At 56.1% G+C, this 26,745-nt stretch overlaps 1 protein-coding gene across 1 annotated transcript in view; it reads right to left on the bottom strand.

Annotated features, from left to right (window-relative positions):
- MINDY4 (MINDY lysine 48 deubiquitinase 4) overlaps positions 1–26,745 on the bottom strand; it is a 103,048-nt gene that overhangs the window by 10,338 nt on the left and 65,965 nt on the right. The window contains exons 12-16 of the mRNA XM_028119252.2: positions 25,843–25,908; positions 20,806–20,873; positions 8,539–8,602; positions 6,015–6,176; positions 123–303 (exon numbers count right to left, since the gene is read on the bottom strand). Of these exons, the coding sequence (XP_027975053.1) occupies positions 123–303; positions 6,015–6,176; positions 8,539–8,602; positions 20,806–20,873; positions 25,843–25,908 (541 nt within the window). The remainder of the gene's footprint in view (positions 1–122; positions 304–6,014; positions 6,177–8,538; positions 8,603–20,805; positions 20,874–25,842; positions 25,909–26,745) is intronic.

Here is a 26,745-nt window from a genome sequence, read left to right as displayed (position 1 = left end):
CTCCTCCTGTAGGAGGATGTGCCAACAGTCGCTCTCTGGTCCCCCGGTGCAGACACAGGTCTGAGGGTCTGCGTTGTCCTCTGACTGCCCCGAGGACACACGGGCCAGTGGGGGCAGCGCACCAACGCTCAGCCGGATCTGCTCCTGCTGGTTGGCCAGGCCGTCGTAGTAGTACAGGTCGAAGAGCCTCTCGGCCCTCCAGTCTTGCAGGAGCTCTGGCTGCAGGCTGAAGAGAACGCTGAAGTGGCTCTCACTGCACACCACCCAGATGGGGAACCTCGGCGTCTTCAGGAAGCATCCCACCTGCAAGAGGGACAGGGAGCGGAGAGATGCCTGTGCTAGCCCCAGGGAAAGGGCCCGAGCATCTTCCGTCTGACCCAGGGTTGGGCTGACCTCAGAGAGACCCGCTGGGGATCACGGCCTCTGAGCCAGGCTGCGAGCCCCCCTTGCATGGCTCACAGACACGGCTTGTCTCCCAGAGCCGTCCCCCCCCACTCTCAGGGGCTTTCCCTTACAAATGGTCCTGTGCAGCCACCGTCCCCCATCTAGAGCGCTGGGACGCCTCTCCTCCCCTCCCAGGTCCTGCATCACCCAAATTACCCAACCAGGGAGCACGAATCACCTCCCTCTCGCTCCCGGGTTGGGGGTTACTAGGTACCAGGTACCCGCCTTCTCTCCTACAGTGCATCAATGCCTCACCATGACGCGCCGACCTGCCTCCCGCACACCGGACTATGACCTTAGCACCAAGGGCAAGGGTTAGAAGTCAACATGAGCAAATGTTTGACGAGGGAGGGTCCTCATGCATGAAGAGGAACTCAAACTAGGTAGGACTTTACCTTGAAGGCAGGTGGGCTTGGAGCCACGGGGAGAAAGGAGAGGGTGCCTCTGGGTGAGCAGTCTGTGGGCGGTGCCAGAGACATCCAGGGACTAGCAGGGCATTCAGGAAAGAGCATGGCGGAAGGGGAGGATAAGGAGCTGGGACTCTCTGATGAAAGACTTCCTTGGAAAGCTCCCTGCAGAGGGGTGTTCAGGGAAGGCAGATGGCACTGAACAGGACCCTCGGTGGGGCTGCTCTTCAGGGCAGAGGAGCGGCCGGGGCCCTCTGCCAGGTCCTGCCCAGGGGCCTAGCTGGCTCTGCCCCTCAGGCTGGCCGGCCCTCTCTGTGCTCTCTCCCCGTCACCTGTGACTCCCTGGCCCAGCACCTCTCCCTATCCCGGGCCCTGGTTTATTCAGCTCCATGCATGCCACGGGCCAGGCTGATTCTGGCCTAATCCCCACCAGCCCCAGGGAGATGTTTGCATGCTCAGGTATTTACAGCCACAGCCTGCGGATTAAGGAAAGAATGGGAATTATTTTTCCAGTGGGGAGAAGGGCATACTTTCTCCGGCCTGTCACAGAAGAGTGGCCGAGCGGTCTTCCTGGGGCCCCTCGGAGCCCTCCTGGGAGCTGACTCTGGGCTGGGGTGTCTCGGACAGGGGGGTTGTGCTCAGGTCCCTAGCGAAAGACTTGCCCAGCAAACAGCTGCCTCCTCCAGGGGGTAGAATAGCCATCTTTACAATGTGTTCATTTTCCCATTTTCCAAGCGTCCCGCCCCACCCCCACCTGGCCAGTTGGGCCCTCACCCCAGCCCCTTGTGACATTAAAACATAACTACAAAGCTCTCTCCTTCATGGATGTGGGGGAATTAGATGCCTTAGAGGACGTGGCTGGATGTGCCTAAACCCCACTGAAAACTCAGCTCCCACTCCAGGCTCAAAAGACGCTTTTCTGGCGAGGGCCTCGCCTCGAACAGGGAGCCTTCTCGGGAACCCGGGGCTCATTCACTGCAGGAAAAAGAGCCGTGCAACCTGCCAGGGGGGCAGGCGTCTACATAATCAGCCACCCTGAATTTTCCAGCAGAGGGGACAAAAGGGCAGCTTGCCATTTATTCAACGGTCAAAAGATTATGGGCAAAAAAAGCTGCCCAGAGACTTTATAAATGAGTTTTCTCATTCAGGAGCCCCCTCCAAGTGGGTGACATTTTCCAAAGATGAAATTCACTTCGTCTGGGTTCGAAGGTAGCTGAGCAAAGGCCCGGGGGCGAGGAGGGAGTGTGGGGGGCACATTTCCTTCAGCACAGTCTGAGGCTTTCTCCTGGCCAGGGAACAGATGGCATCATTAGGAATCACTTTTAAAGGGGGATTCTTAAATCTTTTGCAGGGGTGAAGTGAGTGAGTACCCCCACACCGAGCCGTGGACTGCCAGCTAAGAAGCCCTAATTTTGAAAGAACCAACATTTGATTGCTGGCAGGGTCGCCATCTGTCGTCTCTAAGGGTAACTGTCATTCAGCATAACTTATGTTTCAGTCCCAGGCACTACGCTCGACAATGTGGGCACAGCAAGGAAGGAAACAAGACCAGTCTTGTCCTCGGGGGGCTCACAGGATGAATGGGGAAGACAGAGAGTAATCAAATAATCATACAGACACATTTGCACTGCCCTGCCCCGAATCTAAGATGCCATCAGAGTCACCCTAATTGTTTGTTTCACGACGAAAGAAAGCTGGCAGTTAGTCTGACCTGCCAGTGACTGCAACTGTGGCTCAAAATCTCAGAAATGTTCAAATGCACACAAAGTTTGCATCTCAAAAGCAATGAAATGTGACACTTGGAACCAAGAGGTGGCCTATGAAAGAAAGTAGTAAGATTCTGTGATGCAGAGGCAGACCCCTACCTATTTAGATGGGCTGATTAGGTCAGGAGAGGCCTCCCTGAGGAAGGGACATTTAAGTCAAAACGTGAAGGGAGGAAACAGCAGGGACATGTCTCAGCGGGCCTTGTAGGCCGTGCTAAGTTCGGGCTTTCGGTCTCTGCATTAGTTAGCTGGGGCCGCCAGAACAAAGTTCCACAGACCAGGTGGCTCAAACAACAGAAATTTGTTTCCTCACAGTCCTGGAGGCTGGACGTACAAGACCAAGGTGTGGGCAGGACTGGTCTCTCCTGAGGCCTCTCTCCTTGGCTTGCTGATGGCCATCTCCTCCCTGTGTCTTCACGTGGTCTTCCCTCCGTGTGTGTCCAGGTCCGAGTCCCCTCCTCTTATAAGGACACTAGTCAGTTGGATTAAGGGCCACCCTAATGACCTCATTTTGACATAATCACTTCTTAAAGGCCCTGTTTCCAAATAGTCACATTCTGAGATACTGGGAGTTAGGACTTGAACGTGTGAATCTGTGAGGGGACATAATTCAGCCCCTAACAGTCTCAGGGGATGGGAAAACCACTGACAGGTGTGAAGCAAAAGAATGATGTGATGCAATCTACCCTTTTAAAGATCACAGTGGCTTCACTGAAGGACTGGGAGGGCGTGGGGACAGGTGTCCAGACTGGCAATGCTGGTGGCTTGGACCATGGTAGAAATGGACAGACCAGAGAAACAATTTAGGGTAGGAGCCACATGACCTCCTGATGGATCAGACATGCTCCTGGGTTTGAAAAAGGGGATGGGTGGGGCTATTTGCCAAGCTGGGGCTGTCGCTGGCAGAGCCCTTCCTGCCAAGCTTAGTCTTTGCTCAGGTCCCTTCATGAAGGCAGCAAGGAATGTACCCTGCAGGGCATGGGAGAAGCACTGAAGTTAAACTCCTGGTCCCATGCTGTCCCTTCCCTGGACTGCCGGTCCCCCCACCACAATCACCAGGAGCCAGGAGGGGCTGACCTTCCAACTGCAGCCCTCAGCTGTGAGCTCTGGGTGGTGAGAATGAGGTGCAAGTCCGATGGGCAAGACCAGCCCAGGGGGGTCATGGGGAGCGAATGGAGGTCCAGAACACACAGCCAGGCTGGGGCAGGAGGCTGGCTAGCTCAGCAGGGGGTGTATTTCTTGGTCCAGAGCTTCCTCTGCTTCCCCCAGGCAGACCCGGAGTGTGGGTCATCTAATGAGCTCACTGATAGGCAGGACCTCCCTTACCCCCAGCCCCCACATACTCAGTGAGGGCCCTAGAACCAGGCTCCCAGCCAGAGGCTGCCATGAGAAGCCCCGGACAGGCTGAATGACAGGCAGGCTCGCTTCTGCCCTCTGCAAGAGAAAACCTAAGCCTTGTAAGAACAGCCCCACCATGGACACCATGCTCCAAGCTGTCCTAAATGTCAGATCTTCCCCATGGCCACACTGGTGCTGTCCAGTGGAGGGGGACCAGCTTTAAGCGTGGATGCTAAGCCTCCCCGGATTCTTTCCACCCCCAACACGGCCAACCATGTAGGACCAGAGGAATTCAGTGACAGAGGGAATAGCAGGTGGTGGTAAGGGAGAGGACAGGCTTTGTCGATACCGCCAGACATCTGCCTTCTCCTTCAGAGGCCCAGTCCTCAGTTAGCTCTAGGGAGGAGAGAGGGCCTGAGGGTCCTTCCTTAGAGAGCTTGCAGCCCCAAGGCAGAGGAGCAAACACCCTCTTGCTGCAGAGACATACAAGCCTTAGTCTTCAGCCAAGCATATAACAGCAGAGTGTGGGGGGGGGGGGGCACGCGTCTGTGTGGATTCAAGAATTTGGATCCTTGTAGGGCCTGAATTTCTTCAATCAGCATTTTATTCCAAGGGAAGGATGACCCCCAACTGATGTTCCCATCAACTACCCTCCACAGACCAAAGGAAAATAGTTTACTTTTAGACCAACACCCTCAATACAAGAATGAAACCAGGGCTCATGGTAAGCCTAGGGATTCCATGAGCCTGGCCAAGGTTACCCTCTCTCAGCCCATGGAATTTCGGGCTGAATGCTTCCAGAGCCCACCCAGGGTCGGATGCTCAGGGGCCCTGGTGCTTCTCCTGGCCCACGTGACCACATTCCTAGGCTCCCTCCTGACACCGGCAAATCAGAGAGGGAGCCGCAATCATTCTTTTCTCCCCAAGTCTGCGGAGCCCACGGGTCGGGTTCCTGTCCATGGGGGCAGGACCTGGGGATGCAGCCGCACCACATGGCCCATTAGCAAAGGGACAACAGCCTGAACTCGTGATCATGCTGAAAGAGCACCATGAAACCAGCCAGAGAGCAATGTCTTCTCTGAAGACGCAAAAACCGAGGCTGAGAGAAGGTCGAACAGCAGGCTAAGGTAGGAACACGGGGCCCAGTGCCAACTGTCCACTGTGCAGAGACATGCAGTCACCTCACCCTGCCCAGCTTCGCCGGGGGCCCAGCCCTTTCCAAGACCATGGCTGCAGGGAGAGAGGAAGGAAAGGGAGCAGTGCACTGGCAAACAGACCGAGTAGCCTGTGAGGGTTGAACTGTGCCCCCCAGAAAAGATACGTGGAGATCCTAACCCCCAGAATGTGACCTTATTTGGAATTAGGGTTGTTGTAGATGTAACTAGTTAAGATGAGGTTAGTGGAGTAGAGTGGGCCCTTAGCCCAACATGACCGACGTCCTTATAAGAAAAGGAGGAGACACACAGCGGAAAGAGGGCCACGTGACGACAGAGGCAGAGATCGGAGCGATGAATCCACAAGCCAAAGAATGCCAAAGATGGCCAGAAAACACCAAACAGCTAGAAGAGATGAGGGTGGATTCTCCCGATGGGTGTCAGCAGGGACACAGCCTGCTGGCCTCTTGATTTTGGACTTGTGCTATGAGACCTTCTGCTCTAGGACAAACTTCTATTGTTTTAAGCACCCAGTTTGTGGTGTTTCACTGTGGCAGACCTAGGAAACTGACGCGGTTCTCCCTATCCCTGGAGAAGACCCCATCCCAACACACACACACACACCAACTGCATCTGCTCTGACCCACAGTCACACTATAGACCCCTAGGAGTCCCTGTGAAACAACCTTTCCCAGAACATGGTAGCGGCTGGCTTTGGGAGTGAATTCCACACAGCACTCGATGGCAGTGAAGCTATACTTCTTCCCAAACGCTCTGTGCTTGAGACTGGACCAAACCAGGACCAGCTCTGGGAACTGGAGTTGACCTTCCCTTTCCCCGCCTTCCCTCTCTCTGGTCCCAGGAAGCTGGGCCCCTCTTTCTCCGGAGCCCTGCGCCCCCAGTACCTGGCACACATTGTAGTGCTCAAAGAGAGATAAGAACCCTACATCGCTGCGCGCAGCAATGCCTTTGAGCAGCGTGATGTTCCCATTCCCAGAATCCAGCTCTACCACGTCGTTGAAAACATTGGACACGGCTTTCCCGGTCAGGAGCAGATTGACAAGTTCCTGTAGATGAAAGAAAGGGGAAAGGCTTGTCCAGGGGAGATTGGGAACAAGGAAAAAAAGGGGCGGAAAAGGAAGGAAAGCAAGGAGGGCGAGAGCCCCAAATCACAGGGGGCTGGGACTTGGAGTTCCCACCAGCCCTCAGGGGAAGCCATCAGCGGCTCCTACCCCAGCGACTCTAGGAACTCATTGTGACCTTGATTCCACGGGCCCCCGTGCTGAGCCCTGGGTGGTGGCAGGGGAGTGGGGGAAAGATGGCTCCTGACCTCAGGCGTCCGGGCCTAGGGGGGGTATCAGGTGCATCCCTGCGCGGCTGAAGCACAATGTAGGATGTGACTGGGACTATAAACATGTGCGCACGGAGCCCTCCGGGGCCAGGCGGAAAGGCACGGGACCACATGGCTGAGTCAGAGCCACTTTGTGGAGAAGCCACACTTGGGTGGGTCTTGAAGGATGGCATTTTTTTCATAAGCTTTTTCATTTTGAAATAATTTTAGACTCAGAAGAATTTGTAAAAATAGTACAGAGAGTTCCTGTGCACCCTTCACCCAGCTTCCCCCAACGATAACATCTTAACACAACCAGCGCCCATTATCAACGCCAGGAAGCGGACAATGGTGTGAACACCAAGAAAGCAACTCTAGATCTTATTTGGATTTCACGAGCGGATGGTGGGGTCTTGGAGCAGGGGGGGAGAGTGGAGGCCTGCAGAGGCAGACAGGCCAAGGCAAGGAAGCCCCAGTCTGGGGTCTAGATGTGTCCCTGCCCTCCTCAGCCAAGCGGCATCATGCATCCAGGGGCCATGTGACTTGTGCCATACAGCCAACAGGTCGACAAGCCTGCTGACCCCAGAACCCGGAGGTCAGTGACATGTGGAGCCCTGTTCCTCTGGCCGTCTCCTTCAGCCAGTGCCTCCTACACTGAGGTGGCAGGAAGGGAGTGCCCTTCCTTCAGCAGGGCATCTAGGGGTGAGGAATGGGGACCCTAGGGCTCCCAGACTGGAGAGGATTTCCCCAAGCCCCACAGCTAGTTCATGACAGAGCTGGATTTCCACCCACATTTTCCAGCATCCTGCCTGGTGTCCTTCCCTCTCCTCTCCCCTGTTCCCCGCATGGTGCCACCTGGCCACCCAAGATCCCAGGGGAACCCCGGCCACTAAGTGCCTGCAATGCCACCGAGGAAGGCTCCAAGGGAGCCCAGCCTTAGCACTTGGGCAGGCAGTACCCTCTGCCTGACCCATCCCGTCGGAGCTGGCACGTGTGGCAGGCCAGCAAGCAGCAATGGCCCCACGGTACGTGGGAATGGCCAGGAGAGGCCTTTCCCAGCTTAAACTTTGGAGGGGAGAGTTCATAGAAGTGTTTTCCCCTGAATTATAAAAGCCAGGCCCCGGTGAATAAATCCCTCTATCAACACCAAGACCCCTGCCCTGGTCACAGTAAAAGAGGCTCCCTCTGATGGCCACAGAGGGAGCCCCATTGGAGGGAGATAGAAAAGTGGCCCCATTGTGTCCTTGCAGAGGAAATGAGAAAGAATTTGGAGGAAATGTCTGCTCTGAGATACTGCACCTCAGGAGCAGCGGCTGCTAAAAAAGGCGCGGCCTTTTTCAGAGGGGTTCGAGTTTTCCCATCTGGTTTTCAAGGGGGAGAAAAAGGCCCCTGCTCCCCATCTGTCTCAAACCCTCCTCAGCGCAGGAAGCCCTCTTGAAATGGGGGAGAAAGGGGAAATAGGCTGCTCCCTGCCCCAAGACTCAAAATCACGCAGTGGCAAAGCCTAGTGGTCATGTAGCCCCTTGCTACTCAAAGTGTGGTCCGTGGACCAGCAGCATCACCTTCTCTGGGAAGCCTGTGAGCAATTCAGAACTTCAGGCTCCAGGCCAGACCCACTGGATCTGAGCCTGCTCTTCAACAGGACTCCCGGGGGATTCACGGGCACATCAAAGTTTAAGAAGCACTGGTCTAGTCCAAACTCCTCCTTCTACAAACGAGGGAACTGAGGCTTGGGGAGGGGAAGATCAGCCCAGCTTGGGGAGGGTCAACCGCCAAGATGGTGCCTGTGCCGTGGCCCTCACCACCCCAGCTGGCCCAGAGCCCCCAGTCTGTCCCCGGGGCTCGGCCTGGGGCTCTGGGCTATGTGGCCCCTGGCTCTGTCCTTGGTACCCCCTGCAGTGCCAAGCACACAGATTGGGCATGGCAAGCTCTCCAGAAGTGGAAACTGAACTGAGTGGCCTTTCTAGGTCTCCATGACAGAGGTTGGCACATGAAAGCTCCTGGGAGAGGGCAGGCAGGGGCAAGGAAAGAAGGGGGGAGGAAGGAAAAAAAGCACCCTGCTGCCCAGCACCCCACAGCACCCCACAGCACCCCCTGACCTGGGTGCAGTATCCATGTGCTCCAATCAGGTGGCTGGTGGGGACATCGAAGTCCTGGCGGACACTAGAAGACACAAAAGGAGTAGTATTAGCATGCCTCTGCCTGACTCAGGCCTCCCGGGCAAACCTCACGGGGTGATCAGGGGCTCCTCTCGGGCTCCAGGCTGAGGCCCAGAATTCTGGATGTGGGGGCAACCCAGGGCTCCGCAGCTAACACTCACTCTGCTCTGGGCAGTGGCCTCCCCTCTGGCTGCACCTGGGCCACTACCAACACGCAGAAGGGTGGCGGAAGCGTGACACAGCAGAGCGGCCCCTGCATTTGCAATCCAGCTCCCCAAATCCTCACTCCGACTGCCGCTTACCAACACAGGCATGGGGACATCCCCTTCCGTCTCCAGGCCTCAGCCCGTGAGTCTGTTCAGTGGGCACAGACCGTGTACCTGTACATGCATGGTTCCCCAAATGCCAAGAGAAAACCACGGCTCAGAGCAGCCTGACTTACCCAGGGCATGGGGCTTATGGGCTACGGAGCCGGGGGAGGACCCCATGGCCCGTCTTGGAGGCCTATGCTCTCCCGACCCCAGGTCACAATGGCTCTACCCTCAGAAGGGGGTCCTCCAAAAGGCATGAGGTGAAAAGCCCCTTGGCTGAAACACATCCCTCAAACCAAAAGAAACCGATTTCTTAGGGCTGTACAGAGCTGGGGACCAGGAGTCACTGTCAGTGTGGCTCTGTTATAGGGGAGGACAGCACCAGGAGGCAACCCCAGCCCTCCATGAATCTCAACACTCTTCGACCATCTAAGAAAGCCCACCACCAGGACACAATTCCTTTTCCCTTCCCCCGCACAAATGCTTCAGAAGACCAAGTGTTCTTGTGGATGCGAACGGTGCACGAGTGAACAGGAAAGGAGCCGGCATCCTTGCAATGCAGCCCCATCCCCGGCGAGGTAAGGATTACTATATTTTATAGACATGAAAAGACTCCGAAGGGCATCTCTGGGGGTGATGGGAGGCTGGGGCACATGCCCTGGGGCACGTGGCCCGGCCTGCCTCCTCTGGCCCTACCCCAAAGAGGCCACAGACAGACATCCCAGAAGAAAGGGCTCAGCAATCACAAGGTTTGTTTTCCCTTTCAGTGGACGAGAAGAGAAACCTGGTCTCAATTTTAGGCTTTAAATCTAAGATCTGCCAGAAGTCCACAAACCTAAAACACCCTGGTCCCCGTATCCTTCCCAAACGAGTTTAGAAACTCAAGCTCCATGACCTTTGCCGGAGAAATGCTTTCTTGTGGCTTTTAATAACCATGGCCAAAGGGGGACGGTCTGTGGTCCATGCGGGAAGATGGGCCGGGTTGGCACTGCAGGGGCCCGGCAGAGAAGCACGGAGGCCTGGGGGTCCTGGGAAGGGCCTGGGAGGCTCACCCACCAGAGACAGCCCAGCACGCCTGGGAAGGAGCCGGCTGGGGTGCCAAATGGCCGAAGGCAGCGCTCGACTGGCGCTAGCTCAGGCAAAAGAATTGATGGAAATGCTCTCTGCCGCATAAACGGGCATCTTCTGAAGAGAAGAAAATAACCTCAAAGGAGCCCTGGGTGGAATGATAAGCATCGCTGGTCCCGAGCCAGCCCAAAGCTTTCAGAAGCGGTCCGATCTTCATAATCTCACAGCCTCGTGCTCACCCAGTGGGTTTGAGAGCCTGCGTCAGCTGAGAGTGGAGGGACAAGCAGAAAGGACAATGGGAGGAAATGGTAATTGCATCCTTAGGTGCAAACACGATGGGAAATTCAGGAGTGAGCGTGGAGCTTGAAAGGGAGGAACGTCTGCGTTTCACATTAGGGCATTCGCGAGACGCCAGGGAGCAGCTTATACGGCTTAAGAGATTTACAACTTTGGCAAATCTAGATGCCCAGACCTCCCTTTAGGGGAATTCCCTGGAGAGCGGAGTGTGAGGAGTCCTTGAGCAAAGGAAAAACGGCCTCTGCCCTGCCCAGAGAGAGGGCAATTCAAAGGGCAGGGCTGTCACCAGGTCGGAGTTCCAGCCCCAGCCTGCCATGTGGCAGTTAACCTCTCCTCTCCGGGCCTCAGTCTCCCCTTTTGTGACATGAGGGCCTTGCACAAGATGCATGGTGTTATGGGCTGACCTGTGTCCCCCCAAATTCATATGTTGAAGCCCTGACCCCAGTACCTCAGAACGTGGCTGTGTCCGGAGACAGGGCATTTCAAGGAATGATTTAAGTTCCCCGACCCCATTCGGTGGGCCCTCGTCCAATGTGACCGGTTCCCTGCAGGAAGAGGGTGCTGGGGATGCAAGCTCGCAGAGGAAAGACCATGCGAGGACACAGAAGCAGGCAGCCACCCACAGGCCCAGGAGGGAAACCAACCCTGCTGACACCTTGATCTTGGACTTCCAGCCCCCAGAACTGGGAGTTTCTGCTGGTTAAGCCACCCAGGCTGTGGTGCTTTGTGACAGCAACCCTAGCAAACACACACCAAGCGGCCTCCAACGTCTGTTTAGACTCAGAGCTCTTTCTCCAAATGTCATCTTCTAGGCAGAAGCCAAATAGATAAGACATAAAAGTAGAACTGCTCTGGCCATAGGTGTCCCATCTTTCTCCCTCTTCCGGCCCCTGTAACCCCTCTGGGGAACCCCCAGGTCTCCAAGGTCATGCAGCGTCCTGGGAGCAGGGGCTGAATCGGAGGAGGGGTTGCCTGGGCTCTGAGGTTCCCGCACTTGCTGGGCTTCTGAGCCACAAGCTGCGAGGAGCCCTTCCCTGGGACCAACACCATTCAGTCCAACGGGCAGGCTGTCCCTTCCCCAGTCCACGTGGGGACTAGACAATGCTGGGCCCTAAAAAAATTCTGCACAGCCTGGGGCCAACGACAAGGCTGGGTGACAGAAGCCAGGAGGAACCTCGTCCTGATAAAACCTGCGCCCTGAGGCTATTGTGCACTGGGGACCCCCTTCGGGAAGCAGGAGCTTGCCTGGATTTGGGATTCCAGGAAGCACAGGGTGGGAGGAGCCTGCATGGACTTGCCCAGGGCAAGGAAACTTATGAGGAGTGGCTTGGCCCTGGCTGCCCTGCCACCGACCTCCTCAGCATTCTGGAAACCAAGGGCCAGAACCTGGACCCACGGTCAGAGTGACAGCTCGCTGCAGAAGTATCCAGAGGAAGAAGGACAGACAGCTCTGCCCAGGATGCCAGCAAGGCCTGCTTCTCCCAGCTGTACCCCCATCGAGAGTTCCCAGAGACCCCGCACTATACCAAGAAACGGAACGAAGAGGACGCGGGGGATGGCAGAGACCTAAGGGCTCAGCAGTTTTCGGGTGGGAAAACGGATGCCTAGCAAAAGAACACAAGTGGCCCGGGGCTAGGGACAGGTGCCAGGCCAGACTGAGCACCCGAAGCTGGGATAGAGTGCCGCGGCCTCCCTCCAGTCGCTCCTTGTCATGCGTCTCCAAGGGGCAGACGTTCTGCCACTGAGCAGCTTACAGGGCTTGAGCCCTGATTCTGCAGAACCCCGAAGCTCACTTTCAAATCCACCATCCTCTCTAAAGCCTCGTGGGACCAGAGGAGCAAGAACCGCCATCTCCATTTCACCAGGGTTCTACTGAGGCCCAGAAAGGAGAAGGGACGCGTGGTCTTGTGATCATACGGTCAGCAGGCCAGGACTGTGTCCCCGGCGCCAACATCACACAGTGTCCACCGCGGCCTGAAACACGTGATGCTCAGCCTGGCCGGCCAGCCCCACACAGGCCCTGGAGCCTCGAGGCGCCACTCCGGGTCCCACCCTCCCGGGCTGGGGCACAGCTTGTCCCTTAGCCCCAAAGCCTCCCCAACGTGCATCCGGACATGTGAATCGGAGCATCTGGTATGGAAGTTTCTGGATAAGGAGAAAGTAGGTCTAAGTGGCCCCGAGACACGGTTCCAGTCCACCGTCAAAGCCACTCACCTAAAATCAACATCCGCGAGGTGGGGTCAGTGGCTAGCTCAGCCTCAGACTGGCTGAGTAACCTCAGGCAAGTCCCTGCCTCTCTCTCAGCCTGTGTCTTCACTCAGAAAACCAGAGGACTGAAGCCAGGGGTCTCTGGGGGCCTTCTGGGATGTGAACAAGTGTGCCTGGGTCGGGACTCTGATGTTTAAACCATCATGCCTAAAATAGTTGGTAATTAACCCAGGAGGATCCGGCCAGCCACCTCCCCTCCACCGGATCCCAAGGCACCAGGCCCCAGGAGCCCACCACACCCAGCTCCGGCCGGGCCTCCCTGCTGCCCCCTCCCTTGGGAATTCTATTGACTTTTGAGGACCAAGCAATAGCGAGAAGGGCAGCTGTGGAACAACAAGGAGAACCTGGGCTCCGAAGGTAGGGGCCCCTGGATTTGAATCCAGTCACTGCCACTTACTGGCTGCTCCCCTCGCTGAGGCTGCCTCCCCTCTGCAGTAGGGGTGGGACGGTGCCTCCCTCTACTATAGACTGCTGGGAGAGCAAGGTGAACTATATTAAGCATCTGGCATTTGGTAAATGTCACTTCCTTTTTCCTACGATAACAACAATAATAACAACTAAAAACACAATGACCAAGAGGTCACGATTCCCGCAACCTCAACGGCTCGTGTCGTGGCCAAGAACCCAGAATAAATGGAGGCCTGCGAGCAGTCGAAATGTAACTATGAATATCTAAAACGGACTTCGGTAGAGCGGATATGGACTGTTTTCCCAAGAAGGCCTGCAGGGAGTGGGCGATGAGTCAGGGCACCTGCATGGCAGGCCCCGGCTGCCACCTGCCCTGTGTGACCTTCCGCAAATTGCTTTCCATCTCTGAGCCTTCCAGGTGTCATCCCTTGATGGGGATAACAATGTGCACCTCAAAGAGCTGTTGCCATAAGGACCCCGGCCTTTACAGGGCCTCACAAACAGCACAGAGCTCCACAGGTTGGAGGGGCCGCCTGTGACTCTCCAGGCAGGGGCCGGGACAAGAAGGGGCGAGCTGGGGAGGACCCCAGGAGGGAGGGCAAGGTGCATGGATGGAGAGAAAGGAGCTGGCCTGGAGGAAGGAAGGGAACACAGAGGTGCCCAAGCCCTTCCCAAGCTGCCTTCTGCCTCACCACCCGCTAGACCTCTCCCCACGTGCCGGCACTTTCCTTCCCAACCAGACCTTGTGCAATTGTTCCCTGCAAACCCCCACCCCGCTGGCTTTTGCTTGCTTTGTTCCTGTGGCCTGCCAAAACCCTTCCCACATATCCCTCAGAGCCCTGCTAAATGCCGCCTCTTCCGTGAAGACACCTCCCTCACCCCGGGACAGATGTGCCCCATTTCTCCTCAGCTGGCCCCTTCCTCAGAGCAACTGCCCATGCTTTTCCTGTGCCTGCCTTGTCCCTCCAGGCAGCAAGGACTTTGACGGCCAGGGGCACATCGTGTCCATCTGGCCCCCTGGCACCCAGAATCGGGCTCTAGCTCTGCAGATGCACAGCACATGGGCCCTAAATTATGTGAGCCTGGCCCACACCCATCCCAGGAGAAGCTACAAGGAAGGTCGGGATGGAACAGCCTCCAGAAGCTGAATCCCAGGAGGGGTGTGGAGGCAGGCAGAAGGAAGCTTCCCACCCAAGCAAACAAGGTTGGCCTGGAACAGAAGATTCTTCCAAAAAGTTAATTGCCTCTCCCTCTTCCCAAGGCCCATCCTCTTTATCTGGACGCCCAAGCCCTTCGAGGAACATGGAGGTCTAGCCCTTGGGTAAGTGGGGTGGGGATGCCAGATGCACCGAGAGTCAGGAGACTCCTAGCTCTACCACTAACCCCAGTGTGAGCTGGGCTGAGTTGCCCCCCTCTGCCACGGGAGGGTCCATGTTCACGGGTAGACCTACTGCCCTCAGCCACACCCCTCTGACACTCACCAGCCCTGACTTGCCACCTCAGCAGCCTGGGGCTGGGCTCGCTTTGCCCCAAGCGATGCCAGCTGACATGAAATGGAAAAGGAAGCTGGCAGACAAGCACCTGGTTTGGCATGGGCCTACTTACGGGTCTTGTTTCCCACTTCTCCTCCTACGTTGGCAGACACAACAGGGCAGTGCCTGTCACTCCTCCCTCAGCCCAGGAAGGGGAGGAGGCCACAGGGTCTTAGACTGGAGGCCAGGACACACAGGGATGGCATCAACTTGCCAGCAAACTGCCCTAATTTCTTAGAGCCTTGGTCCCCACATCTGTAAAATGGGATGATGGCCCCAGGCCTGGCCTGGGTGGTTCTGTGTGTGTCGCATTACTCTGGGCTGGAGGAGTCCAGGCAGGTGCAGCAAGAGGATGTGGGAGAAAGCTGAGGGGCATCCCATCTACCCCCTCCCATCCCAACAGCACATCTGGGACCACCAAGAACCTGGGATTCTCAAAAAGAACAGCCCCCTGCTCAAATCCTTATGCCACAAGCCACTGGCCCAGCCCACTACTGAGGTGGTTTCTGCCTCAGTGAGCTCTGCTGGATCTGGAAGCTTCATCGTTGCTTTTCTTTGTTTCTGAGGGGAACCTGTGGGGGCCTCAATTAAGTTCCAGATCTGACCCACGCCCAAACTCACATCTGCTCTCCTGTTCCTTGATAAACCCCAAGCTCCTAGTTGCTGACTAGACAGCCCACCCCTTTCCCAGTCAGTGTGGTACCCCCTCTGTGGGTTCTGCCCGCCTTCTGGGCCCTCTGTGTTCACACGCCCCATGATGGGTGCAGCCCAGGCCTGCCATGAGGTGTCAGGAATGGGGTCATGGCTGCCAGCAGGCTGAGGGGCACTGGAGAAAGGGCTTCCTCAGGGCCCCTGGGGGGCGCAGTGGGTTAAGTGTCTGCCTCTGGCTCACGTCATGATCCCAGGGTCCTGGGATGGAGCCCCATGTCGGGCTCCTTGCTCAGCGGGGAGCATCTCCCTCTCCCTCTCCCTTTGCTCCTCCCCCCACTTGTGCCTCTGTCTCTTTCTGAAATAAATAAATCCTAAAAAATAAAAAGGGGGGCTTCCTCTCCACGGGCTCACCGGAGCCCACCATGCAGCAGGGCCCTCCCGAGAACACAGCTGAGACAGAGGAAAGAAGTGTGACGGGACAGAAGGAGGGACACCATGTTCCAAAGACGCTGTCTGGTTCCTGGATCCAGCCACTCCTAAAGCCCTGGGCTTTTGAGATGAATCAATTAATAGTGCTGTTTTCGGCTTACGCTGGCTAAGAATCAAGTTTCTGTCACTTGACTTTGTATCACCAACACTCACGGTTGGCTTTCTTTCAGGGCTATTTCCACAAAGAAATAACCCATGCTGTTGTTTTTCCTCTCCTGGAGAAAGTTAGAACAACAAAGCCACCGTGGTGTGGGTGCTGCCCCTCATGCTCAGGGCCCGGCTTGTGCTGTTCAAAAATTACTTCAGCAGATGGCAAACTACTGCCTATTTTGGACTTTAAGGATTGCTTTTGGCTGGCCCACGTTGTCAATGCAATGAGTGCCATGGGTGTGAGGCATGAAAAGTGTCTCTTCACAGGCTGTTCCCCTCACCAGCCAGGCCTCAGCCACCCAGTGGGCATCTCTGGAGCCCTCCCTTGTGCCAGGCCCTGGATCACTGCTGGCTCCCTGGGGGCCAGGGCACCCTTGTGCTGCACTGCACAGGTCTGGCTCTGAGCTGGCCCTCGACCCCAGGGCCCCAAGCATCTTTGGGACTTGTGAGAGCATGCTGGGGAAAGTTCTAGGCCATGTGGTTTGGAAAGCGGTGGGGCTAGGTAAGCATGAAAGCCTGTATGAGATTTACTGTAAGCAACTCAAAATCTTAAGAAGGAAAATAGATGGCTGGAAATCAAGTGGAAAAAAATAAAACCTTCACAAGGCTTTGCAGTCAGCCCCGATAAACAAAACTCAAAGGCCAGCTTTGCTACTGTTCTTCCGGCCTCTGAGAGTGAAGTGGCCAGGCTGTGCTGGGCTGCATTCGCATCTGCCCTTGGCTCCCTCACCCTGGCTCCCCCCAGAGCTGGGAACAGCCGATGGACAAGAGGCACTGACTTGGGCACAAGGCCTGCCCCTGGGCCTCGGGCAGGCATCTGAGAGCCCTCACTCGGAGGGAGGGATGGCCATGCCCTCAGACACACATACACGCACACAAACAAGTCACCTTCACATAATCTCCAACATCACCACCAACAGCCACATCATCTCACACCCAGCCCTGCCACCTCACGGATCCCTCATCCATGCACATACCAACACAAGTGCATACGGACATGCTATACTCGTAAAGAGCCGGGGGCTCCCAGCCCCCTACTCAGCTTCTCCCTGGCCACTGCACAGCACATGATCTGAGAAACGGCTCTCTCCGGGCCACCAGGACATGTTTTCAACTGCCCAAAGTAGTAACAGATCACCCTGAAACAGCATCAAAGGGTTTGGGGAGGCTGAATCTGAACTCCAGAGCAGGAAGGCCCTCGGGGATCGTCTGGTCCTACGGCTGGTAAGCTGTGTATGCAGAGCTGGGGCTTCTCCAAACAGGAGTCTCCTGGGGCCAAGCTGGGAGATAGGGAGGGGCATGCAGGGGTCTCTGCCTCCCCCCTCCCCCGACTCTAGTCCTGCTGCATCTGCTTTTTATAGTTTGTTTGGAAAAAGGTCAGATTTCAGGCTCGCTACAGAAGAGTTTAAGAAGCACTGGTTTGCCTCCCTCCTGTTAGAGGTAAAGGACCGAAGGTGTAGGCTGGGTCAGCCATAAGCATGTTGGCAGCAGAGCAGAGATGGGGACCCAGGCGTCCTGAAACTACATCTCAGCCAATGAGTGGGATGCTTTCGTGTGAACTGTCACCCACTGGGATGCCCTGGACAAGCCTATCAGCTTAGCCTGACAAATGGAGCCTGTGCTGGATGGCATCTGCCCCCATGTGCCCTTTGCAAGCAGCCGGCCCCTGCGGCAAGCCAGGGTGAAGTGGGCTTTCACCATCCCAGGACTATTGTCACTGCCAAGGGAATCGTGGCAAACCTGCAGCCAGGTCTGGCATCTGTCCTGAGAATGGAGACCAGAGGCTCTGGGAAGCACCTCTGGAGTGTGCTAAGGGCACGGAGGAGGCGTGGACCGTTCTGGGAGCTCCTGTTCTAAGGCCAGAGAACAGCTCCTTCAGAGGAGCCCTGTAAATGCCAGGAAGGCTAATGTGTTATTGTAAATAATGTCAGCGTGAATCTCTCACAGGATCCAGGCACCATTTCGACAGGCCACTCTCCTGCTCACCATTGGTCTGTCTCTCCCCTCACGCCGCCACCCCTTTCAGGGAGTCCCCCCAGACCACAGGCAGGACTGACCGGCTCCACTCCATGCCACCAGCAGCCCTGTGCCCAAAGCCTGCCCCATTCTCCACCCGAAGCCCTCAGTCTGTCTAGAAGTGGTTTTGAACTTGAACAAGTAAGACAGAGGTGAGGGTCTTTCTCAGGCACAGCTTTGGGTGGCGTACTCCCAGGGCAGGGACTGGTTCTCCCACCTCCCCTTCTTTTGCCCCCCGAGCAACAGCATAGAGCACCCAGGGAGCGCCCCGGGCCACGAAGGACGTGCCTGCCGGGGTGAGCACCGCCACCTGTGGACCCATCTCCACTTGCAGAACATGCCCACGGTCACGTCTCCACCACCAGGCACCAAGCTGAGACTGAGGGCATGACACGACAGGATGGGACACAAGACGCCTCTGAGCACAGCTGTGGCAGGATCGGACCAGCAGTGGCCGTCACCTAAGGCTTGCTACCCACCAGGAGTCGGGCCAAGCACTCGACCTATAAATCTTCATGCGATCTTGTAAAGCAGGAATTATCATCCCCCTTTCCCAGAGTGAGAAACTCAGGCTCAAAAGAAGAGAGACTCAAGCCTGAAACCAAGCGGCAAACCCGAAGAGCCCGGTCTGGGGCCCTGCTGTCCGGGCTGAGCTGTGTGAGCCCAGGGCCAGGCCTGTTTCCTCATCCGAAAGACGGCGAGCCTGATAGGAATCACAGTGCCACCTAAGAGGGTTGTGTGGGGATGAAGCAAGTGCCCAGTATAAAATGTTGCAGCCTAGGATCGGGTACACAGTACTAGGTGTTGCTTACTCTCGTTCCTACTGCTGCTAAGAGCGTCCTCTACGTCTCCTTCTTAGAAGGAAAGGGGAGGCCCAGGAGTAAGACAAGCCCAACCAGTGCTCTGCCCGGTCCAGTGCTAGAGCAGGGCTCCATGCTGGTCCTCCTGGAAGGCAGGCAACAGGCCGGCCAAAGCTGCCCCTGGGGGCTCCAACACCATCAGCCTCCAGGACCCAGGAACGTCCTCAGGAGCCCTGAGTGGGAGGGACATCATCTTTATACCCTTCCACTCCTCTGTCCTGAGAACAAGGGGGAGGAGGTGACTCTAGCCAGATCTTGTGGGTCCGTGTGCCTGTCTGCGTGTGTGTCTGTCTGTATGTGTATCTGTGTCTGTCTCCGTGTGCATGCGCGTGTCTGCGCATCTGTGTATGTGTGCATCTCTGTGTCTCTGTGTGGGGAGGGGATGTATATCTGCATACCTGTGTATGCAGTACCTGTGTCTCTGTGTGTCTGTCTGTGTCCGTGAATCTGTGTGTATGTGTGTCTGCATGCCTGCGTGTGTGTAGTGAGGGGAGGACTGTGGCCTATTGGCATGAGGCTGTGCAGGCCCAGCAGGGCAGCCTTCCCCCCACCCCCAGAGGCCCCGCAGGTGCCACAGCCTGGGCAGGGACTGACCCCTGCCTGGCTTGGTCGGATGGGGCAGGGAAGGGGCAGAAGCAGCCCAAGTCCTCCAGCTCGGGACAATAAGAAGAGTAGCCTGGATATGGGGCTCTGAAGGCCCCTGCAGATGGAGAGGGCCACCAGAGCTGCTCCCTACAGGGGTGCACATGTAAACAGCTCCCAGGCTGGTGAGCAAGTCCTGCAGGAGCTGCCCCGGTGACCACCAGAGCAGAGACACTCTGATCAGAGTCCTAGACCTCCAGAGCCAGTGGTCCCCTGTACAGATGGGGAAACTGAGGCCCAAGAGATCACACAGCCAGAAGTCACCAAGCCTGGCCCTTCTGACAGCCTAGCTTCCCCTCCGTGAGCTCCGGGGTCTCACCCACACACCCAGAGACCCCCAACCCGGGCAGCCAGGGATTAGCAAACTCAGGCCTGGGGAGAAGGCGGTGCGGCTTATGGTCTCCATGCACGTGAGCCCCAGCCAGGAATGAATCATATCATTATGGCAGGATTAGAAGAAAAATGCCATTAGAAGATCTGTGCATGCACCACATTTAATAAGGTCAGCAGCAGTGAGCAGCAAGCAGACTGGCGGCACGAGGCCACAGAGCCCCCGCACCCTCCTCCCACCCAAGCCAAAGCCTGCAGGGAATGGGACAGGCCCTGGCCAGGCCCAGCCACGGGGAGCAAGCGTCTCCTTCTGCCAGGGCCTCCCCAGCCTGGGCACCACATAGCTATTCTTTCTGCCTCCCCACTCCTCAGGGCCCACCTGCTTGGGGTTGTTCCCAAATCATCCCCCGCCAGCAAGCATCCCCCAAAGTGAAAATTAATTCCCCGGGTCCCCCATGCCCTCTGGAGTCTGCTCTCTACTTGGAAAAGGAAGCAGTTATCAATTGTACTTTACGAAACTGTTAATGTGCTGTTAATCTGCTACCCTCCCTGGTGACATAATGCCCAGGTGACAAATATGGATAAGAGGCCTAGAAAGCTCATGGAGGATGAGCGTGATGGAGAAAGTCCAGCTCTCAGGCAGCTTGGGAGGCTGCATTTGATAAGGCTGCATGGAATTGAAGTCCTCTTGCTTCCAAGGCCCCTGGGCACCCACCCACCAGTGTCCTCGGGGCTGGCCCTGGGCACAAACCTTGCAGCTTTCCAACTGCCCTGGCCTACAGTGAACCCCCCCTTCCTGAGCTCATGGGGGCCCTCAGTCACCTCCCAGGCCTCTGCCTCAACCGCCCATCCCCACACATGTCCCAGGGGCGTCCACACGTGTGCTTAAGTATGTGCACACCGCCATTCCGCCAGGGCCCCAGGGGGACCGTAAGCTCTGTGGGCGAGGGTGTCTCTCCAGTCAGCCCCAGCGCACATGGGGAGATTGACAAGGTAGCTCTGAACACACACATAACTGTTCTCCCCCCACCACTGACCATTCCCCACTCCACTACTTCCTTCACCCTCTCAACCACGCTCACTACACGCTCACTATGCAGCAAGTGTGGCCCTGGGCTCGGGTCGGGGCAGCAGTGAACCAGACAGACAAGCCCAGCCCAGGAGTTGAGGGAGGAAGAGACTCACAGCTCCGTGGACCTGGACAGGATGGCAGACAGCGTGAGCAGGATGCATCCGTAGGGACCTGCTTCGAACTGGGAAGAAGAGAAAGCAATGAGCACCCACCAGGTCTGCACTCCCTTTCCTCTCACTTCCTTGGGGAGTGGGGGGGGGGGAGGGGCCACACCCAGGGAGCAGCCTGACCCTGAGCCAGCTGCCGCCAGCCTGGTCCCAGAGGTTGCCAGGGGGCTCCACGGCAGGGCCCCTAAGTGATGGGAAGCACACGAGCCTGGGTGACAACGGGAGCGGACACACTGCCCACCAAGGAGCACACCCATGACATCCGAGTCCTGGAAGCTTGCCATACAGCAGTGGGGCAGCCTCCCTCACCGTGCAGGTGTCTTATGTGCATCATCACACTGAAAACTGCCACTGGCCTGTGTGACAGTGCTGTTAATACTGCCCTCTGCCACAGAAGGAAACGGGCCCAGACACCGAGCACCTGGCCCAAGGTCACACCGCTGGTAAGCAGCCTGCTGGGATGCCAGCAGGCTCCATTGGACTCCAAATCCCTTACTCCAAAGACCTGCACTGTCTTAAGAGCAGCAGAGAGCAGGTAGGGGACAGAGTCAGGGTCGGCGGGGAGAGTGAGGTGAACCGTCAAAGTGCAAGGACAGATCCCGTCTTTCAAAAATTGTTGATATTTTGTTCATCGTGGATTTTTTTGGATTAATTTTGATATTTAAAAATTTTTTTTTTCCTGATTACTGAGGATTTTGGTACCTCCTTGAATTCTGCCCCCAAGGTGGGCACCTTATTCATCTCCCCCTAGTCCCAACTCTGGGTTAGAGCCCACCGCCCGGAGCCCGGCTGCCTGAGTTTCAATCCTGGCTGTTCCACTCCTAAGCTAGGTGAGCACAGCGACCTTCCCTAACTTTGCTGTCCCCGTCTTCTCATCTGTAAAACGAGGCTGATGATAGTAGGACCTACCCTCATCAGGCTACTGTGAAGAGTCAGTGAGATCACCCCTGTAAAGCCTGTAGAACACGGCCTGTGAGTATTATGCGGCTCTGCGCGGCCTCCCGGGACGGGCTGGGTCACTCGGGCTCCCTAGACAGACACCAGCCCCCAGCTGCGGTTCCTTGTGAAGGCCTTACTTATCCCACTTTGGGGATGACACCTGTCCCCATCTGTGAGCTGTGATGGCAGATGCTGCCAGACTAGAGTCAGCGTTCCTTACGTGTGGTCAGTTTCTTTGTGGACTTGAAACCAGACCTAAAGAAGCTTGTTTTCCTGAAACCGTAAGAATGATATAATTTATCATATTTCCATTTTGCCTGGGTTGCCAGGAAGCTCCGAGCCAAATATGGTCCTCAACTGTGGTAATTATTTCGGCTCAAGCTTCTGATAAAATTATCTTTTCTTTCCTTCAAAACATAGTCTCTAGTTTCATACGGTAATTCAATTAGTCATTAAAAAAAATTTTCTGTGTGAACTTTCGTGCCAAGAGGATGCTCCCTGCTGAGGCTATGCTTGTGAACAAGGTGGACATGGATCTGCCTTCATGGGACGTTGAACTCAGGGAAGAAAGAACAAGAAGCACCTAGAGAAGAGTGGGGGAGGGGCTCTGCTCTGACAGGAAAGGCAAGGTGTTCTGGAAACACACAGAGAGGGCCTTTGAGGAGACTCAGGGTTTAGGGAAGGAAGGAATGTAAAGGAAGGCTTTTTGGAGGAAGTGATATCTAAATCCAAAGGACAAGAAAGAATCAGAAGAGAAGGAAACACTGTTCCAGGCAAGACGAAAAGTACGTGCAAAGGCCCAGAGGCAAGAGAGGGCAGGTTTACTATGGTTGGAGCACAGAAGAGCCCTGAGGACATCATTTTTATACAATTAACTTCCTATTTTTATAAATTTATCAATAACAGAATCTTTTGGGGGGGATTAGAAGTGGAATAAATGAATCAACTATCTTAAATCAACCTCATCATAATTCTCTGATCTCAGGCCAGTCATTCGCTTCTGTTGCCCTGTTTCCGCATTTGCAAAACAAGGATGATAATCCCATCCTTGCATCTTTCCTTGGGTTCTGGTGCACAGTCTATGAGACCAAGTCTACGGAAGTGCTCTGGTCACTGCAAAGAGTCCTACTGATATCCTTGCGCAAGGGGGACATGGGCCTGGGAGGACCAGTACCCTTGCCACAGCTCTCTTGCCGACTTGCGTGTTGCCTCGGGGAGTGACAGAGTTCTCCGTTTCCCCCTTCTGAAAGGCCACCCAACCGCTGCCATGGACTTGCACGTTGTCTTGGGGGAGCCATGACACTTTCTCGGTCTGTTCCCCTCCACCCCCACGAAGCAGGGGACACGGGAGCCCGCTGCACGTCCTGCGTCTGTGTAAACACGGAGGACTACTGGTACTACATGGGCCAGCATCGTCCACGGTCCTCGGGACTCCCTCAAGGACAGCCTCCCAGGAGCCGTGAGCGAGCCCCTCCATGCGGGCTGCTTAGTGTGATGGCAGAACGGGGAGAAAGGACGCTGCCTGGGGCTGCTGGCCCCTGCTGAACACAACTGAATGGCACCAATATTCCATTTTGTTTTACAAAAAGCACTTATTAAAATTATCTCATCAAACTCAAGCTGCCAAGACATAGGAGGCCACGGGGCAAGGTGCCTGCATTGTAAGGAGAGCTCCCCAGACAGGCAGTTGGGCCGGAAACCGCCGTGAGGGTCCGGAAAAAATGTCTGGTATGGCTCGGGAAGAAGGGGCCATTCTCCAGCACTGCTCGGGCCCTGGAGAGACTGAAGCCCACCCTGGAACCCCAATCAGAAGCCAGGGCGGGGGCCTCGCCGGCTCGCGGGGGGTGGCCAGACATCCTGCCCGGAGGGTGAGCGGTAATGAAAATACAGCAAGGAGGCTATTTATTTTGGGCAGAGTGTTCATTTCCAGGCCTGGCACGAGGAACCCCTTAGGCCCAGGCCATGAAAAATGAATTTGGTGAGGGTAGTGCTGAGACAGCTCAACGGATTCCAGCAAAAACATAATTAAACGGTGGGGGAAAACACCACCTTCCTGGGTGAGGAGGGTCAAAGACTGACCACAGGCCCATAGGGACCAGAGCCAAGAGAGGGGGAGTGGCTCTGGGTCCAGAGGTACGACAGGAAGAAGGCGGCCCCTCCCCTGGCACCGGCCCCAATCTCTGAATGGTTTCCATAGTCGCCGTCTTGCTTGGGCTTCACCAAAACCCTAGGGTAAGGACTGAGGGAGAAGGGAGACCCCATTTCACAGACGAGGATGTAGAAAGCCTTGGTGCAGAGGCATCACCCCAGCGGGGGCCATCCGTGGGTGGGGACAGGCCCTTGGAGCCCACGAGCAATTGCCCCAGGGCTCTCCTTTGCCCCCTAGAAGCCTCCCAGGACACTTCCCTCTCCTGGGTGTTAATACAGGTGCCCGGGGGCCTGCCCCCGCCCCATCCAAACACATACACCGAGGCGATAAGGCTCTGCTCAGCTCTCAGACGCATTGCTGCATTCTCACAACGCTCTGAGTGCAGTTAAGAGTAGGATCCTTTCTGCTTATTTAGATGGCACGTGCTGCTTAATTTAGAAGACATTCTTTTCCATGCGTTTAAGTTTCTTCTTTAAAAACCTCTGTTGGACAATAAAGAGCTGAAAGTATCTGCTGACTGCTCCATCTTCTGTTTTCTAGGTGAGGCAACTGAGGCCCAGTGATGTTCCTGAGGCCACATGTGGCCGAGGATTAAGCCAGAGGAGGTGCCCAGGCCCCTTCTGCTCTGGGCCAGCTGCTGAGCACGCTGCATCAGCACACAGCCCACTGGGTTACGCCCATGAAGAACCAGAGGGAGCCAGGGGCAGGGAGCAAAGGAGGGCTGGCCAAGGCCAGGACCCCTCCCACGTCAGAGCCCCTCCCTTGCACCTCCCAGAAAGGCCAGAGGGAACAATCAGTGCAGAAAGGCAGCGTCCTACGCTGAGTACATGGGCCAGGCTCCTTGGGCTGAATTATCCCTAGGCAACAGTTCTGGGGCAGAAAACGTGGGGTGAATCAGCACCTTACTGATTGCACCCCTGCCTCCCAAGGGTCTCCGAGCAGGCCCCATTTTCCTACCCAAGAAGCATCTGTGAGGTCAGGGCTGGCACTCTTCCTAGGCTATGCCCAGACCCTCAGTGCCTTCGGGGAAGAAGAGGAGAGTATTCTGACAGCAGGAGTGTCCAGCCTGGTCCCACATCTGACAAGTTCTCCCACCGTCCGGGCTCACCAGCAAATCCTCGGTCGCCTTCTCCGGAGCCTCAAAGAGCTGGTCCCACAGCTCAGAAGGCTGAAGGAAAGGCACAGAGGAGGTATTTGCTTGCACACCAGAACAGAAGGGCTTCACGCTCTTTCTTTCCTTCCATCCTGACACACACACATCAGAAAATGAGACCCTGAGGTTGGGGATCTCAGAGGTCATCTCTTGGCCTTGGCTTGTGCTGCATCCTGCCCCTGTAAGGCGTCCCCCTCATTTCCACATGTCCACAGCTAACCAATCTCAAGGGAGCCTTAAATAATCATGATAATGGTGATCATAACGTCAACAACAAAAGCTAAAGTCAATGACAACATTAAGCCCAGCATGCTAGTTCTAAGTACTCTTGTTATCAGCTCCATTTTACAGATGAGGAAACTGAGGCATAGGGGGGCTAAGGAAGTTGCCCAAGGTTACAGAGCTACTATGTGAGGGGTGAAACCTAGATTCAAACCCAGGCTGAAGGCTCCAGAGATCATATCCTTTACCACGGAGCCTTCACTCCCTCCTCCACAAAGCCAGCCAGGCTACAACCCTTCTCCAAATCCCCATGGCACTCTGAGCTGTTCAGGCCCTGGACGTGTGCCACTCCATCTCACAGCAAGGAGTGGGTACACAGATCCCCTCCAGCAGACAGGGTACTGGAGGACCCAGCCAGCCAGCCAGGACACCAAGCAAGGTCCTGTATCCAGCAGGGTCCCCACCAAAGAAAGCAGATGGCTTAACAACAGACAACCTCCATATAAACCATCGTCCATACCTGATGGATGCTTTCTTGAAGAAAAGTCACCAGCTCTTCATAGCAGGTCAAACTGTGCAGTGTGAGCTGAGGAGACACGAACCCACAGCGTGAGCTGCCCGAGCCCCACACACGCTTCCGTGTCCCGCCCTGGCTCCAGTAGCTACAAGACCCTACTCGAGAATATCCCCGCAGTCACAGTGGCGACCTCGAGAGCCGGGACAGCGAGGCACCCCCATGCCTGCGTGTGACTTAAAAGGCAGACAGGGCCCAGCTGGGGTCTCCGGGGTCAAGTCCGCCCTGCCATCTGCACCAGGCCTACAGAGCCCAGGAATGAAGACACCGGGGAGCTCAAGTGAAGGAGCCAGCACCACGTGCGCCTGCACCCCTGCGGGCCAGTCACAGGTATCTGAGAAGCACCTGGGAGCGCAGGGGGGGCTAGTGTGGGCATCCTATCCAACTGGCCACTGCCAGGCCAGCTCTGAGCCCGGTTCACTGTCCTGAGTTCAGTGGGAAGCCGTGGATCTCAGTCTCCTTTGCTTTCTCGGGCAGCTCAGGGAAAAAACCACTTGTAGAGAAAACATCCGACCAGGGGAGACCCCTAATTAGGATCCCAGGGCCACATGGGCCCCAACTTAGGTCAAAGAAACAAAGTAGGTCAAATAAAAGTCCTCTGTGAAGAGGAGGCGCATTTGTGGGAAATGTCACTGTGTCTGTATCCTCATGTCTTCCATTTCTTTCCCTTACTTGGTCATACTAGGTCTGGCTTCATGGCTGGTGCTCTGTTCCCCACTCTCTAACCTCCCCCTTCCATCTCCATGCCACCCCCCTGCCCTCTCACAACCCCGGCGAGGGTGCTAAGGAGACACAGAGGGACAGAGATGGCTGCGGTTTGGCCAGAAGGCATCACGCATGGGCTGCTCT

The sequence above is a fragment of the Eumetopias jubatus genome, unplaced genomic scaffold, assembly GCF_037043125.1.
Source record: "Eumetopias jubatus isolate StellerSeaLion01/CBP00866 unplaced genomic scaffold, mEumJub1_p1.0 scaffold_14, whole genome shotgun sequence".
NCBI classification, from domain to species: domain Eukaryota; kingdom Metazoa; phylum Chordata; class Mammalia; order Carnivora; family Otariidae; genus Eumetopias; species Eumetopias jubatus.
Note: the sequence above shows the minus strand (reverse complement) of the source record. Positions and strands in the feature narration are given on the sequence as shown.